Source organism: Camelus dromedarius, chromosome 11 (genome assembly GCF_036321535.1).
Source record: "Camelus dromedarius isolate mCamDro1 chromosome 11, mCamDro1.pat, whole genome shotgun sequence".
NCBI classification, from domain to species: Eukaryota; Metazoa; Chordata; class Mammalia; order Artiodactyla; family Camelidae; genus Camelus; species Camelus dromedarius.
In genome coordinates this window covers 56,160,553-56,176,449 of record NC_087446.1, presented here as the reverse complement: position 1 = coordinate 56,176,449, position 15,897 = coordinate 56,160,553, and the positions used below count along the sequence as shown (strand labels likewise).

General features: G+C 52.8%; 2 protein-coding genes across 11 annotated transcripts; both read right to left on the bottom strand.

Moving 5' to 3' along the window:
* Positions 1 to 1,106: 1,106 nt before the first annotated feature.
* On the bottom strand, positions 1,107 to 3,484 carry MFSD5 (major facilitator superfamily domain containing 5). Of its 2 annotated transcripts, none has more exons than XM_031462468.2 (2): positions 3,300 to 3,484; positions 1,107 to 2,720 (listed from the first exon to the last, which is right to left on the bottom strand). In XM_031462468.2, exon 2 carries the CDS (start codon positions 2,700 to 2,702, stop codon positions 1,350 to 1,352), a length of 1,353 nt encoding a protein of 450 aa, XP_031318328.1. In that variant the 5' UTR covers positions 2,703 to 2,720; positions 3,300 to 3,484; the 3' UTR covers positions 1,107 to 1,349. The 2 variants fall into 2 exon arrangements, with proteins under 2 accessions (XP_031318328.1, XP_010984927.1); XM_010986625.3 differs by lacking the exon at positions 3,300 to 3,484 and adding an exon at positions 3,092 to 3,204.
* Positions 3,485 to 5,801: 2,317 nt separating this feature from the next.
* On the bottom strand, positions 5,802 to 15,858 carry LOC116156333 (sperm mitochondrial-associated cysteine-rich protein). Of its 9 annotated transcripts, none has more exons than XR_010382927.1 (4): positions 12,502 to 15,737; positions 12,140 to 12,208; positions 7,651 to 11,277; positions 5,802 to 6,695 (listed from the first exon to the last, which is right to left on the bottom strand). XR_010382927.1 is itself a non-coding variant. In XM_064491042.1 (4 exons), exon 4 carries the CDS (start codon positions 8,966 to 8,968, stop codon positions 8,456 to 8,458), a length of 513 nt encoding a protein of 170 aa, XP_064347112.1. In that variant the 5' UTR covers positions 8,969 to 8,989; positions 9,422 to 11,277; positions 12,140 to 12,208; positions 12,502 to 15,737; the 3' UTR covers positions 5,802 to 8,455. The 9 variants fall into 9 exon arrangements, 5 of the variants coding, with proteins under 5 accessions (XP_064347112.1, XP_064347113.1, XP_064347110.1 ...); XR_010382926.1 differs by having other exon boundaries at positions 5,802 to 7,014; positions 8,161 to 11,277; XR_010382928.1 differs by having other exon boundaries at positions 8,161 to 11,277.
* Positions 15,859 to 15,897: the final 39 nt, after the last annotated feature.

Genomic DNA, 15,897 nt, shown 5'->3' with positions numbered 1-15,897 from the left:
GAAGTGGAGTTACTGCAATAGACTGTCTTAGCCTCAAGATGGGGGAAGGAGAAGATACCTGTTTTTACTAAACCTCAACTTGTTCCCTGCAGGCTGGGTGTAGGAATGTGTTTTTTCCCTCCCCTGAGTAGGGATCTGAGACCACCACACATCCCTCTCGCTCGGCCTCACCCTGCGGGAGCCCAGCCACCCTGCATTCCTCCTGCACCAGGTGATGCTATCTCCCTGCACAGGTATGGACTTGCAGGTCTTGGAAAAGTCTTACCTCTTCCTGTCTGGGAAGTAGTCTGGGACCCAAGGAAAGGTCATCAACCTCTTTCCAGCACAGGTAGGTGTCCCATGCCCATCTCAAGCACATTCCAGGACTCTCCCTTGACCTACCCTCCCTGCATCCCCACCCATCTTAACTGCTGGCTCTGCTTCCCTTAAGAAGCCCAGGTTTTGGTGGGAGGAGAGAAGGCAGATACAATCAGAGGTGAGGCAGGGAGGGGCCCACAGAACTGGTGTTCCCACTAGTACTGTTTCCTGCCCTGATGGCTGCCTTACCTTCACTCACTCTGGGTGGGGAAGAGTCAGGTACAGACAAGATGTCCCAGTCCCTCAGCCGTTCACTGCTCTCTCCTCAGCAGCCCTTCACTTGGGTTTCATGCAAGGATACAGGACCTGAAGGGCCCAGATGATGCTGGACAGATGGTGCCTCCACAGCCACAGAGGCAGAAGGCAGGTAGCACACGTGCTGAGCAGCAAGCCTGTTCCTGCAGGAAGGCTGCAGATTTGCCCCAATGGGTGGTCACTGAGGCAGCCCGAGCACCTGGAATCTTTGCTCAACGGCTTGGGCATCCATTCCATACACTCAAGATTGTCTCACTCTAGATGTGGCACAAAGTTTTTGCTTGGCAACTAGGGAGGGTAACCAGATATGGAGGACCTAGAAGCCTCAGGCATTTCCCATCCACTTCTGTTGAGAGGCAATTCCACAGCTCAGTTTAAGCTGGAGGCAGTCTTAGAGAAGCTGGTAACCCCACATCTATCCTCACCATATCCAGCTGCCCCCTCACCAGAAACTACTGAGGTGGGTGCAGGTGAGGATGAGTCAATCAAATCAATGACCGATTAAAAGTGTTTATTTTCAAATGGAAAGGGGGAAAGGAGCAACACAGAGGCAAATTTTGGCATCTTCTTTTCCAAGCCATCACCCTCATGTGCTTCCCAACCCAAAGCACTGGCAGGAGGGGCCCCAGGACAGGTTGAGGGGCCAGACAGTAGCAGAGTCAGTCACAGAGAGATCTGTACAACGCCAAAGAGGCAGGATTCAAGGTCCATCCCTGCTCCCTTGTCTTGAAACAGGGTTAGAGCTCAGGGGCATAGGGCTCCCCAGTGGGTGAGGGCACCCGCAGCTCAGCATCATGCCTGACCACAGTGAAGAGCCCCACCACCGCCAGCAGAGCCATCACCATGATGGCAGAGCAGATACTGAACATGTTCCGAGTGCCCGTTTTGCGATCGCTATCGTGGAGGACCAGGAGCCCCAGGCAGGCCAGTAAGTGCAGGGGCACCCGGAACCAGTTGAGGACACCGGCTTGCTCCGTCTCGGGGATGACCTTTCTCCGCAGGAAGCTCATGCTGGGAAAGTATAGCCCACAGGCCAATTCGATAAGTAGGAACGCTATGAAGGACTCCACTGGACTCTCCTGGCCTGGGCTGGTAGAGAAAGTCAACATGAAGAGGGAGAAGACGACGATGAGGACCGCAAGGGAGAGCAGGTGCATGGGCTGAAGGTGGTACCTCTTGGAGGTAGCAATGCGGTACAGGGAAGAGCCAAGCAGGCTGGCTGCCATGAAGCTGGAGAAGATGATGCCCAGTGGGGCCCCATGTGGGTCCAACACAGGCGTCCAGAGGAAGACAAAGATGAAGATGACACTCTCAAACAGGGCCTGGATGGTGCCGAGCAACAGCACACGACGGTCCGACAGGAGGCAGCGCAGGCCCCCAGCACAGGTCCTTGAGAAGGCACGCTGCCGATCATAGTTCTCTCCCCAGTTATGGAGGGCCAAGGCCCCAGCCAGAGCCAAGAGAGGGATGGCGGCCAAAAAGGGCGCTACAGGCCCCAGCCCCATCCAGCAGGCCACGGCCTCAGCTGCCACACCTGCCACTACAGCCAGCACATGGTTCCAGAAGGCAGCTCGGGCAAAGGTAGCTGGGATCCACTCAGCAGGGAAGTCATGCCGTTCCACATGCTCATGGATGTACCATGCCTCAAAGGCTGAGAAGAGAAGGGCTGTGGACAGCCCACCTAGTGCTCGGCCCACCAGCAGCACAAAGTAGTCCTGAGAAAGTTTGGTTAAGCAGCAGAGAGAGTAAGTCAGGGAGAAGAGGACACAAGACTTCTTGCGACCCAGCCAATCCACAAGGGAGGAGGCCACCAGTCCAAAGAGAACTGTGGAGGCAAGGCCACAGACATAGAGAATGGCAATTTGTCCCTCCAGGAAGTGGTAATGCTGATAGAGTTTATAGAGGTAGGGGGCCTGAAGCCAGTCAGCTGCCAGGGCCAGGAAGTAGACCTGATAGAAGTCCAGTTGAAACCGAAGGAAGGAGGGGTTGCTGCAGGCCCTTCCAGAGGGCTTAGCCCGGCATCTTGACAGCTCTAACCCCAGGCAGGAGGCCAGGAGGACCACAAAGGCAAGGTAGGCAGTCACCAGCATGGCCGGCCCCCGGACGACCTGGGGAGAGGGGGAGGTTTCAGAGTCACATCCATTGTCCCAGTAGCACTGTCAAGGGGCTGGGTGTCTAAGCAGAATGCAGCTCCACCCAACACCCCTGACAACTGCACTTCCCCACCCCTCAACTCCACTCCCCCAGAACTCAGACCGGAGGGACCAGTTGGGTGGGTGGGAGGAGTGGCCCGCCAGAGCGGGCTCCTAGGACATTATGGGACAGGGAGGGGTAAGAGGAGAGGGGAGAAGACTGAGTATTCGCCCCACCCAGGCCTGGCACAGCAAAGAGAATTCCTTCACTAATCCCAGCCCTGCGAGTTAAGGGGCTGCTGCCCTCTCCCATAACAGCGTCTGCATATAGTACTTCCTTGTGTTACCTCCCATCCTCTTTGGGGAGCCTGTTTTGCCCTCTGTGTCTCGTCATCTGTCCCGGGTATCCCTCCCGCCGGGGCGGGCCTCTCCAGTTGCTTCAGGGTCACGCGCGCGCGTCTCCCCCATCCTCCAGGTCAGGGCACCCCCCTGCGCCCCCTAGCCCCCGCCCAGCGCCGCCACACTCGCTCGCGCCTCGCCCAGACCCCGTCTCACCTGCTGCCCCGGTCTGCGGGGACGCTCCGGACACGTCCGGCTCCAGGCCGCCCGGCCGCCCTGCCCGCTCTACCTCTGTCTCCGGTTCCAGGTCGGGTTCCAGCAGCACGCCCGCCCCTCACGGCCTGCTTCCGGGAGCACGGTAGGCCTCTGGCCGCCGCCATGCTGGCCCCGTCACGTGACGGGGGCGCGGCGCTCAAGCCCCGCCCCCGCCCCGCCCTCTTGCCCCCACTCGGGTGCCGGCAGGGGCTCGACTGGAAGCCGTGGCGGTCGCTGCTCTCGGTTCGGTCCCGTCCGCTGCTCTAGCGTGACACCCGCTCCTTCGACTCCCGGATACCTGCCGGGTCACCTGGAAATAAAGACCCATTTCCGTGCCATGGGTTAGGGAGCACAGCTGTGCTTGGGAAAATGCCAGCAGTCCCGCAGAGCCCGGGCTTGAGCTTCCTAAGGAACACCGCTGCCCTAAGCCGATGATGGGCTCCTCGCTTTCCCTCCGCTCCCACTGTAGTGACCTCCAGGCCAGAAGTCAGCATGGCCCAGACACCTGAGGGAGGCAGTGTGGTGTAAAGGACTTGGACTCTGGCTTGCAGACAGGCTAAAGCTCAAATCCCACCTCTGTCACTTAGCTGTGTGACCTCGGTCTGGCCACATGACTGCTCAGTGTCCCAGTTTCTTTGTCTGCAGTCATAGGAGAGCAGTGTCCAAATAAAAACAGCTAAAGGTCAGTGGCAGTTAAGGGTTAACTTCATCCTTGGAGCTGAATGCCCACCCTCTGCCACTTACCAGCTGTGTTATATTGGAAAGATTATTTAACCTCTTTCTCCAGCCTTAGTATTATCTACTTAAAACCCTCCAATAGCTTCCCATGTCACTAAGCGTCAAAGCCAAAATCTTTATAAAGGTTTGTAAAACCCTCTGTCCTCTGTTCCTTTGCTGCTTCTCTGACCTCACCTCCCTCCATTCTCCCCCCCAGCTCCTTTTACACCATCTATACTGGCTAGCACCAATGCCTTTGCACACGGTGCCCTGTAAGTTCTGGTTCTCCTCCATATCAACATGCTTCCTTTCCTCAGCTCCTCCAGTTCTCTGTTTAAGTGTCACCTTATCAGAGAGACCTTCCTTGGCCATCTCGTTTGAAGTAGCAACACCACCTCCCCACAACAACCTACCTGCTTGCCTTCCAAATCTCTATTCTCTTTTGCTCCATTTTCTCCAAGGCACCTAACACATCTGGCACACTATTTATTTTACTTATTTGCTATCTCTTCTCCCTACAGATTTTTATGTTTTGTTCTCTTGTATTCCCAGTATTTAAAACACTTTTTGGTACATAAAAAACAATCAAAAAATAATTTGATGAATAAATGAGTGAATAAGTTAATCCATGTAAATTACTGTGAAAGTGCTGGCCTCTATTAGCTGGTAACACTTATGAAACAGTTATTATGTACTTAAGGTCTATTTTAAGAAGTCCCAGGCCAGCTGCTATAGATGAATTGTTTAATTGTCACAACAACCTGTAAGGTAGGTACTATTATTATCCTTCAGAGCTGGAAAGGTTAAGTAACATGGCCAGAGTCACATGGTAATAGGTAGAGTCAACTGGGACCCAGATCTTCCAATCCCACATTCACATGATTTCTGAGAAGATTAAATGAGTTCACCCATCTGCACAGGTGATTAGTAAATGTTGGTTTTCTTTATACTAAAGCTTGGAGGGTAGAGGGTGGGACAGTCTGGAATTACATCTTGAGAAATACTTTCTTACGATAAAGTAAACAACTAAGATTTATATCCTACAAGTTCCAAAGTGCCTTTATCCCTAACTGGCATACTTCTAGAGAGTAGAAAGGGATATTGGTTCCCATGCATTTGTCTAGAAACACGAAGACTCAAACATCATGATTTCCCCAAGGTCATTCAGTGAGTGAGGGGGTGGGAAACCCAAACGCCCTCCATCCTGGTCCTGGACTGAAATCTCCTGAACTCATGACACCCTGTCTTTCAGTTTCTGGTGGTCTTTTTTTTTTTTTTTTTTTTTTTTTTGAGGGAGGAGGTCATGCTGAATGAAGGCAGGGACTGGGACAGGATGGCCTTATGTGCCTTGCCTTCTGTTTTCCTAGGATGGAGGCCAGAGTTCTTCCATTACTGAGTTGCCTTTTGCTCAGAAGCACCTGACAAAAGAAGACTTGAAGATTACATTATTTTGGATTGTTTTTATTGTGGGACCTATTTAAAATATATTTACTCTTTAAGGTTCCCTTGGCCCCTTAGAGCTCTGAAACACAGCTGGGAAAGACCTGAAACATGGGAAATGTGCCAGCAGAGGGCTGGAGGGGATAAAGGACAGCTTGGGAGTGCAAATCCATCTCTAGGACACACTTCTAATAGAGGGCAAGGAGGGCTGGGGTCTGTGTGTGGGGAGTTCCAGAGGAAGTCCTGGCTTTTGGGGCAGGTGGAGAGGATGCTCTGGGAGTTACTAGGACCGTGCTACCCAAGGCGTATCATTTAAAACTTTTATTACAAAAATGTTCAAACATACACAAAGGTAGAGATCATAGTTCTATGAAATCCTATATACTTAATTCAACAATATTGGTTTTGTCCCTTCATTCCTTCTACTCGTTTCTTTCTGTCCTTTTTTTATTTGACAAAACACTTAAAAATTCAATACATCACTTCAATCCATCTCCAGAAAATAAGGACCTTTTCTTACATAACCTCAAAGCCATTTTTACAAAATCCACACTGATTCCTTGGCATCATGAATACCCAGTTCATAATTAAATGTCTCCAACTGTCTAAAAACATCTTTTTTTTCAATTGGGTGGTCCCAGTCAGGAACCAAAGAAGGCCCACATATTCCATGTAGTAGTTGTCTTCTTGTCTGCACTCACTTTTCTCCCCAGCCATTGACTAGTTGAAGAAAGCAGCTCAGTTTTCCTTTGGAATGTCCCACGTTCTGGTATATTTCCTTACTTCTTTGTTATGTCATTTAATTTGTTCCTCCATCCACCACATTTCCCATTAAATAAATAGAGGTTAGCTCTAGAGGTTTGATTAGAATCATGTTCAGTTTTTTGGTTTGTTTCTTTGGTAAGAATCCTTCAAAGGTGGTGCTGAGTGCATCAGATTGCATCATATCAGGAGGTACATGGTACATGATTTAGTGAAACTAAGATTCATCAGTTGGCTCAGGGAGCGATAGCTTGATTCCTCCATAGTAAAGTTCTCCATCAACTATCATCCTTGGCTGCATCCATTGTTAATTCTTGCTTTGATCCCTTATTTCATTAACCGTTGCAAAATGGTGATTTTTCTAATTGCATATTCCCCCTACATTAGCTGGAGTTCTGTAAATAAGTTTTCTTCGCCACGTAGAGCTATTTGGCTACCCTGAAATATAGTTTATACAGGACAGGCAGCGTAAGTGTGTAACTCTTTTTCTCTTCAGTTGTCAATTTTCAGAATAAGAAGTTGAGAGAAAAACATCATTTTTGAAAAGGTTTGGGCTTAGAGCTGAGTAGGAATGGATGGCCAGGACAGTGAGTAGGGGAAGAAGGGACTGTTCTGGTAGCTGTGTCCAGCCCTCACTCACTCCAGGGCATGGGGGTGTGAGGGACAGCGAGACAATGGAGGACTTGGTGTCCTCCTGGCCCTTGGGCAGCAGTGAGATGGGCACACCGGAGACCTAGTGTGCAGGCAGCTGCAGGACCTAGGGAGACAGAGAGAGAGAAAGCTAGATAGTGGGGAGGCAGAAAGAGAGATAGGTAATGAAAAAACAGCTAGACCCAGAAGACAGGAAGAGAGACAAAGACAGAAAGGGACATAAAAATAGAAGAGTTCGAGAATGACTTGCACCCAGAAGCAGAATAGGACAGAAAAGAGAGAGATAGGAGGAGGAAGAAAACAAACACAAAGTCATGGACTGAGACAGGGAAGGGGGAAGGAAAAAGATAGATACATTAAATAGATTTTAAATTAGATGGGGAAAGAGAGGGACATAGAGTGGGGAAGACAGATACAGAGACACAAGTGAGGTGAAGGCAGAATGTCCAGGTGACAGAAAGAAGGAAATAGAAATGGAGAGAGTGGTATAAAAAGCTAGAAGGAAGGATAAGCAGAAGGAGAAACAGAGACAGAAAGGAAAGAACAAAGGGTCCCAGAGAAGGAGCGAGAAAGAGAAGATTGAAGCAGGCTAGCCTCAGAAGTCTTGGGAAATGTGGAGGGGTGCTTAGGGCCTCTCAGCTTAGGGTCCAGTCCTGGGCAGATACGTAGGCCTATCACTTCCGGCTTCCTCTTGGTGGCTTCTCCAAACCCCCAGCCCCACCCTCAGGGACAGGGGACTTACATCTAGCAACTAGTTATGCATGGATGGGATCACTGGCGCCTGAGTCAAGGGCTCCCTGCTTCGGCAGCCCCCTGCCAGATGAGCATGGATGTAACAGATGGGATTACTGCTGGAAGATTGAGGTCATGAGGCTGGGCGAGCACTGAAAGATTTGAAAGATAAGACATCCAGGTAGAGAGTGCCAGGTTCCTGGAAGCAAAGGACCATGAAAGATGTCATGATATCCAAGGGAGGGTTTAACCAGGAATCCTCTGCTCAGCCTCTTCTTTTGGTCCAAGAGCCACTGACTTTCTTTACCATACTCACAATGAGAGGTAAGGGGTCCAGAGACTCATAGGTCAGTCAAGGAGATGGGTGGAGGTCCATGGGGCAAGAAAAGTGGCCCCTGGACAAAGGATCTCCTATCACCTCTAGAGGAAGGACCCATCTTATCCATGCACACTGCAGAGATGAGCCACGAAGGGTCTGCAGGGGAGGCAGACTAGAGGGGAAAATGGCCAACTTGCTCACCTTCAGGGGCCATGGGGCAGGCTCTGAGAAGAAGACTTTCTATTCCAGAAGTTGCAGAAGAGGAGGTTCTGGAACCAACGGGAGCATGCCCAGAAACTAACTTCAAAGCAGGTGGTCCACTCTCTCTCTCAGGACTGAGGAAGAGACCGGGGCTCTGGGTGGCCAGCCGCTGTCTCACCGGCCTGGGTGAAGGGTCCAGCTGATCCACCCCCCAGAGCATCTGCCTCCCCGCTGAGGAAGCAGCTGCAGGAGAGATCTGGGAGACTTCTAATCTCTCAGTGGGGCAACAGCCAAGCTAGACTATCAGACAGTGCCGAGAGGTGCGCTGTCCCCTGAAGCAGCAGCTGCAGCGGCCAGTGGAGCCTAGAGGTCCCCAGGCAGCACCTCGGACACAGCCATAGCTGTCACTGCAGCCCAAGCAGGAGCTGGAACAGGGGGCTCGACCCTTAGAGCACACGTACATGGGGCAAGGAGAGGGGTGGCAGCAGGTCAAGTGGGGACCACAGCATGGGATGCAGGAACTGTGGGGACAAGTCAAGGGAGGACAAGCAGGGCAGGGAGGGCAGGAGCAGGTACACGGTGGGCCAAGGAGGCCGGGACAAGAGGGACAGGTAGCTGCATGAGATGGGTGGGCTGTGCAGGAGCAGGTGGGAGGGGGGCAGCCAGGGCAGGGGCAGGCACAGGTGGAGGGTGGACAGGACAGACAAGGAGAGGCAGCTGGTGGACCGTGCCCAGAGGGTGGAAGGGGCTGTTGGTGGCTGGCCTTCTTGTTCCGAGGCCCCAGTCGTAGGCCCAGAGAGAAGTCCATTCAGCTGCAGGAACAGCCAGGCTGGGGATTGGGTGAAGGGGAGGCAGGGGTGGAGTCAAAGGGGCAGACTGTGGGGAGCAGGGGTGGGGACAGGATTAAACTTAAGACACTGCTGAGCCTTGCTGATCCTGTAGGAGCTCAGATCCACCCCCCACCCTCCCATCTAGACCTCCCTCTCAGGCCTGCCTGGCAGTGCTCTCCTGACCCCCTCCCCTCCACTGAAAACCCTCCAAGGGCAGCAGACCAGAACATGTTCTCCCAATATGATGTGCACTTTTGTACCTCTAGTCCTTTGTTTACACCATTCCTTCTGCTCTGAGCGCCCTTTCTCTTTTCTCTACCTGGTGAGGTCTGATCAACTCTGAAGCCTTCCCCTTTATTCAATCAAAAAGTATTTCTTGAGCTCCAGGCACCTGACACCTGCCTGGGTAAGGACCCCTGCCCATCACTCACCAGCCCTGATGGCCAGAACAGCTGCTTCAGGCTCCCAAACAGTCCCCAGAGGAGACAGAGGGTGGTGGCGGCAGCGGCAGCAGCAACAGATACTCTGAGACTGAGCCTGTGATGTTGGTGGGAGCTGACAGCAGAGGGAGGAGGCCGAGGTTCTGGGAGTTTCCGGACAGGACAAGTCCCAGGTGTGGGGGTGGGGGTGTCTGGCTGTCTCCGCAAGACTGACAACCAGCCTGACAATTATTATTGGAGGATCTAACACGCAGCTGGTGCTGGCCATGGGACAGAGCAAGAAAGCGGCAGCATTTGCTCTCCTGTGGAGCTCCCATGAAAGTGAGGGGTGGGGCAGGGTGGAGACAAAAACCAAAGAGGTAAACAAACACATACATTAGCTTATTTCAGAGCATGAAAATGACCATGGGGAAAACCAGGGTGGTGTGATAAAAGGTGACTCAGAGGTGGGTCCGGCAGAAGGGGCAGCTAGACAGCCCTGAAACAGTCAGGTCTGATAGCCCTTAAAGGTCCGGGGGGGAGACAGTCGGTTAAGCCCTGGCAGATCAGAGGAGAGCTGCCCGAGGCTGAAGGGAACCCAAGTGGCTGGACTGTGGAGACAACTAAAGCTGAGAAGGGGATAAGGAGGGCTGGAGGCTGCCATCGAAAATTCAGTGGTCAGGGAAAATGCCGCTGAGAAGTGATATTTTAGCAAGGACCTGAAGAAGGCAAGGGAAAGAGCTTTGGCGATATCTGACGGAAGAACATTCCAGAAAGGGGGGTGCAGCAAGTACAAAGAGCAAGGAGGAGGGTCATGATGACACAGGTAGAGAGCAAGGCAGGGGCCCTGGGAGCCATGGTAGGGACTTGGGTCTTATTCCAAGGAAAAGGGAAAACCACTGAGGGTTTTAGGGAAGGAAGTACCTGGGTCTTCCTGGTCTTATACCTGCCCCAGGTTAGAATGTTCCACTTCCCGTGGAAGTGGTACAACCATTTTGGAAAACAGTTTGGTATCATCTGATAAAATTGAGATTGCCTGTATGTGCACTTTGACTCAGTTTTATAGCCCAGAAAAACTCTTGCATGTAGGTACTGTGAAACATGTACCAGAATGTTCTTAGTGGCATTATGATGGCCCAAACTGGAAACAACTCAAACATTCACCAGCAATAGAATTTTAAAAAAATACATTGTGGTATATTCACACAACCAAATACTCTACCACAATTAAAAAAAAAAAAGACAGTTATGGGCAAAAATTTGGATCTCTCTCTCACAAACAAGAAGTTGAACAAATTAAGTAAGATACAAAAGGGTAATCCAGTGTCATTCCATTTAAATAAACCTCAAAGACAGACAAAGTTAAGCAATACTGTTTAGGGATGCATACCTAGGTGCTAATACCCTAAAGGGAAAGAAGGAAATAATTATCACAAAAGTCAGGATGGTGGTTACTTCTTAAGGAAGGGAGGTTTTGTGGGAGGGACACCTGGGAACTTCTGCAGAGCAGGAAGTACTCTTTCTTGATCCAGATGGCAGTTGAATAGGTATTCACTTTATTCCAATTTATTCTGTACACTGTTCATGATATATTTATGTACTCTTTCAGAAAGAGAAAAGTACTTCTCTCTCTGCTCCGTGCCACCTTGTTCAAATCGTTATGCTGAAGTTACATACTCCCCAGTCTGTACACCTACATTTCCCACCAGATCTCGAGGACAGTGACCTACCTTGTATTTCTGGTCTGCCACCAGTCAGTTCCTGGCATATAGCAGATGCTCAATAACTGTTTTCTGAATTGGACTGAAGTGAGTTTCCCATGTATCTCATCCCACAGAGAGATGGGCAGCTGCAGAAGAGGAGGAAGCCTGCCGTGGTGAAGAGAGCTCAGGACCACCAAGACCTGGGTTCCCCCGTTAACTCTGCTGCTTCCTCGCTGTATGATATTGGGCAAGCCACTTAACCTCTCTGGTTCGCAGTTTCCTCCTCTATGAAATGGGGATGATAATAACTGCTGCCTCTTTGGACTGCTGTGTGGATTAAGTGAGGAATGTAAATGCCTAGCACACTGCCTGGCACAGAGTAGGTGCTCAACAAAGGAAAGCTTCCCAACTTCCTCCCCCAGCTCCAAATCTTTTATTCAAAGGAGTCCATTAGAAAGGACAGCCAGACACCAAAGATGGCCCCAGAGTGGGCCCACATCCTCCAGGCCCCTCAGGGCTAAAGCAGAGATGTAGTAGTAGAGAGTAGTAGTCTGGTAGAGAGCTGGCAGACAGGGAGATCGACTGAAGGTGAACCAGGCGGTTGGTGGGAGCTGGCAGAGGAGGTAGGATACCAGGGTTCTGGGAGTTTCCATCCAAGGGAAGTCCCAGGTGTGGGTGCGGGGGTGCCAGGCTGGCCCCACCCAACACCCTGGCCCCAGGGGATGTGGGCTCAGGGAGGAAAATGGGTCAGAGCAGGGCTGGAACATAACCCCATTGGTCCCATGACCTCTTTGCCAGCTCTGGAGGAGGCACAGCCCCAAAGAAGCCTGCTCCCTCCTCCAAAGGACCCTCCATCCCTTTTCTTCAGAAAGGAAGAAACTTGGAACCTTGGTGTCTGGGCAGGAGAAGCTGGAAGCCTCCCAGTGGACAGAGGAGAGATAACACCGTAATCCCTGATGGAGGTTCGATACAGAACAGACGGCTCCACCCACCCACACAGGGACTGGCAGACACCTGGAGCACTGACCTCACACACACTTCGGGCAACCGTGGAGGCAGACATGCTCCTCGTTCCAGGGACCGGGACAGGTCAGGGCTGGATCGGAGAGAGGAAGGGTGCATGGTCAAACAGCATAGAGGAGAAGGCTTTTCTGTCTGGCATGGCTCCAGCTGGGCAAACTCAGGAATCCCTCCCCCTGAGGGATTTGCCAACAACGTGAGGCCTTGTCTTCTGTGTATAATCCCAGGCCTAAGCCTGTGGACTCCTCTTCCCTATCTGTGCCTCTGTTTCCCTTTCTGGAGGAAGAGATGAAAACATGGGTGGAATCATTCCAGGGAAGGGTCACCAGGTGTGCCAGGGTCCCCCTTGGGCCATTAAGAGGTACTTACCGTCCCTCCCTTGCAGCATATCAAATCCAGGTGAGAAGCAGGAATGGAGGGAACCTCTTCTTTCTGGGGGAGCAGGGTGGCTGGGAGCCAGGACCCTGATTCCAGGGCCTTTGCACATACTTTTCTGCTGCCCTCCCTTCTCTCCATTCTCCTTCTCACTCTTTCCCCCAAAAGCCTTTCCTGATCTCCTTGGCTAGAGGGGAAATCCTCCTACTATCCCTTCTCACAGTACCTTATGCCTCTCCACATTGGTTATCACTTGTGCTTTTGTGGGTTATGTGGTTAGTATCTGACTCCTCCACAGACTATGAGCAGGGACCACACCTTGGGATTCCTATGGCCCAGCACAGTGCTTGGCACACAGTGGATGCTGAATAAAGACTTGTTGAACAGGTGAGTAGTGCATGTTCAGGGGAGAAATTCCTAGAGTTGTTTAGGCTAATCCTCAAATCCTGTGTTTCAAAATCAAGGCCTTATTCTATGTGAGGACCTGGGCAGCTCTGAGGCTGGTAAGGACCTTCCACACACAAACTCACTCACCAGGAGAGCCAACAAGCCAGCAGGCAGCAGAATAGGCCTGATACTAGGGGTAGAATTGAGCAAGCACCCGGGGCAAGGTTGGCACCAGCCTCATCACAGAGAAGGCTGAGGGGGAGGAAGTGGAAGATTAGGGGAGGAAGGGGAAGAAGACACGTGTTGTACAAAACATGTTTTCATCATGCTCTCCCTGGGTGCCCTGGTCTCCAAGCCCCGATGGCACTTCCGTGCCTTAATGATGTCCTTGGGGGTTGTAACATAGCTCCTCCACCTCCTGCAGACATCTGCTAGCCACCTCTGAGCCTGGCATAGGACACCCCCCAATACTGGACTGGGTATGGGGAAATTACCTATTCTATATCTGGATGCTGGTGGGGAGGGGGCAAGAGTGACAATTAAAGGTGGGTGATAAAGCAAAGTCGGGGTAGGTGAGACAGGTCTGGATCCTTTTCCTGTCCTTTTGGTCTTCGTGATGAAGGGAGCAAGGGAAGCCTGGTCCTCAGGCTCCCAAGACATCATTTCTCCAAGTTGCCCGGGTGGCTAAGGGGAGCAACTACAAAACAGAGCAGAGCCTAGAAGGAGAGATGACCCAAGAGAAAGAGAAATGAGGGGAGCTCTCGCCACCAGTTTCCAGAGTGGGAGACCCCCTTCTCAAGCTTCCTCCTGGAATCTTTGGACAGAACACAGGCTCGGATGCAAGACGGAGAGGAGAAGCATCTGAACCCCTCACAATGCCTCTCTTCTCTGCTCCCTAATCTGCCTGGGCTGTTTGGTTTGACTTCCAAACCACTGCAGCCAACAGACCCCAGTCAGTGGGTCCTGGGGAGGGGCGGGGGCGGAGGCGCGGCAATCCCAAGGGGAAGGGCCGGCATGGGGCGGATCTTCCTGGGCATCGCCCCCTGGCTGCTGTCGTTGGCTGGGGACCTTAGAGGCTGCCAGAAGGGCGGAGCCACATTTACGAAGACAGATGGATGGACAAACACCCAGCAGAGACAAAGACAGACAGACAAACCAAGACAAAGAGGGCAGAGACAGACCCACTCTTTCTTTCCAGGTTACTCAAGACTTTGTTCTCCGTTTTAGCCTCTCTGTCCCCATCTGCTACCTTAGCTGCACAGTCTTAGAGCTTTAGCTCTGGGGGCCAGCCCCTGAGCCCCTCTAAGGAGAAGGCGAAGAGCTGAGAAAGGGCAACCCAGCAGGGGGAGCATTTCAGGGGTGGGTGGTGTCTGGTTCTGTGTCAGGATGCCCAGCCAGGGCCCAGGGAGGGAGTGGTGCCCTCGCCCGGTTCATGAGGACAGGAGACTCATTCACTGTAAACCAAGTACAGATGTGCTGGGAGGGGGAGGGGGAATTAGGGCCACATTCACAAACCACAGCGGGGCCCGCCCTTCTTCTGCCAGCCACCACCACCAGGGAAGGAGGGGTTAACTTGGCAGTCTCCTGGCAGGATCCCTGCCACACAGGCAGAGTGCCATCCCACCCCAGCCTGGACGCCTGGGTCCAACTCCCCGACACCCGCCCCTCCCACACTGCTGAGAACTGCTCCCAGGGTAACCAAGCTAAGTCAACAGCAGCCAGGCCACCTGGGGACGGGACCCTGGAGTACCTATTCCCAGCTCTTCCCACCCCTAGAGTGAAAGGGAGGGCCTTGTCTGCACCCCATCAACATCTCCTGTTCTCCAGAGAGAGCCACAGCATGCCGCTTCTTTCCCCCTCCCCTTCACCTGACTCTGGCTACCCAAAGTGGCCATTCCCGGGAGGAGGATACCTAGCCCCCAGGGTGGTATTCTCCAGTATGGAAAATGTGACATGACCAGGAGCTGGTCCCGGGACTGTTGCTGGGGAAGGTCCTTTGGGTGCATCTCTCCAGCCTAGCCCAGCCCCCTCTACTCCTGCTGCCCTTCACTTTCTCACTCCCACCTAGTCCCTGTGGGTGCACAGAATTTGTACTTCAGGCTCCTTCTCTTCTCTCTCTGTCCCCAGTAGAATGGACACTGACACCCCAGGGTTCCCACTCTGCAGCAGTCACGTTGAAGTCAGAGAATGTCCCCATCAGACACTGACACTCTGGGCGCACGCATGCACATATTTACACAGACCCAGAGTCAACAACATTCGTGGCGCATCCACCAGGCAGGCAGGCAGGCAGGCAGGCAGGCGCTAGTTAAGGCAGACACACACCCTGGGCTGGGGCTTTCTCCCTCACACCCAGCCCAAGGCTCCTCCCACTCCCAGCTACAGTTCCTCCTGCCCTCCTCTCCAGCCTCTCCCCTCCAGACCCAAGCCTAAAGGTGGGGACGGCATCGTCAGCCAGGGACCCAGGAGCCCTAACTCCCACAGCTTACTCAAGGCAGGGTGAGAGGGAGGAGGTCCTTAAACGCAGGCCTTAACACCCCCGACAAACTCCACTAGTTAAACCAGTTTGCTCCTGGGACCAAAGGAGCTCCCTGGGTAGGCAAGGGGAAGTAGATACTACTTTGACTTGCAGGTGAAGGCTAAGCGAAGGGTAAAGGCAGTCGCATCTGCCCTGGCTTATCCCTGCGCAGTCACTCCACCCCGGGGAGGACGTGGATACAGCCCCCACTGCCTACCCTGGGGAGGTGCAGAGACTGGCCTCCCTGAACCACAGCCTGGCTGGAGAACTCAACCAGTGCCCCCGAATGGCAAGACAGGGAAAAGTGCCAGACAGAAAGGGTGGCATCATGGGCCCAGGACACTGACCTCTTCTGCCATCCTTGCCCGGCCTCCCGGGTACGGAGCCACGGAAGCCCAGCGAATGGGAGGGGCAGAGACCCAGGCGTCCTGGGCCGCCCCGCCCAGTCCACCCCCCAACCCTCACCCCCGCCCCCCAGCCCCAGG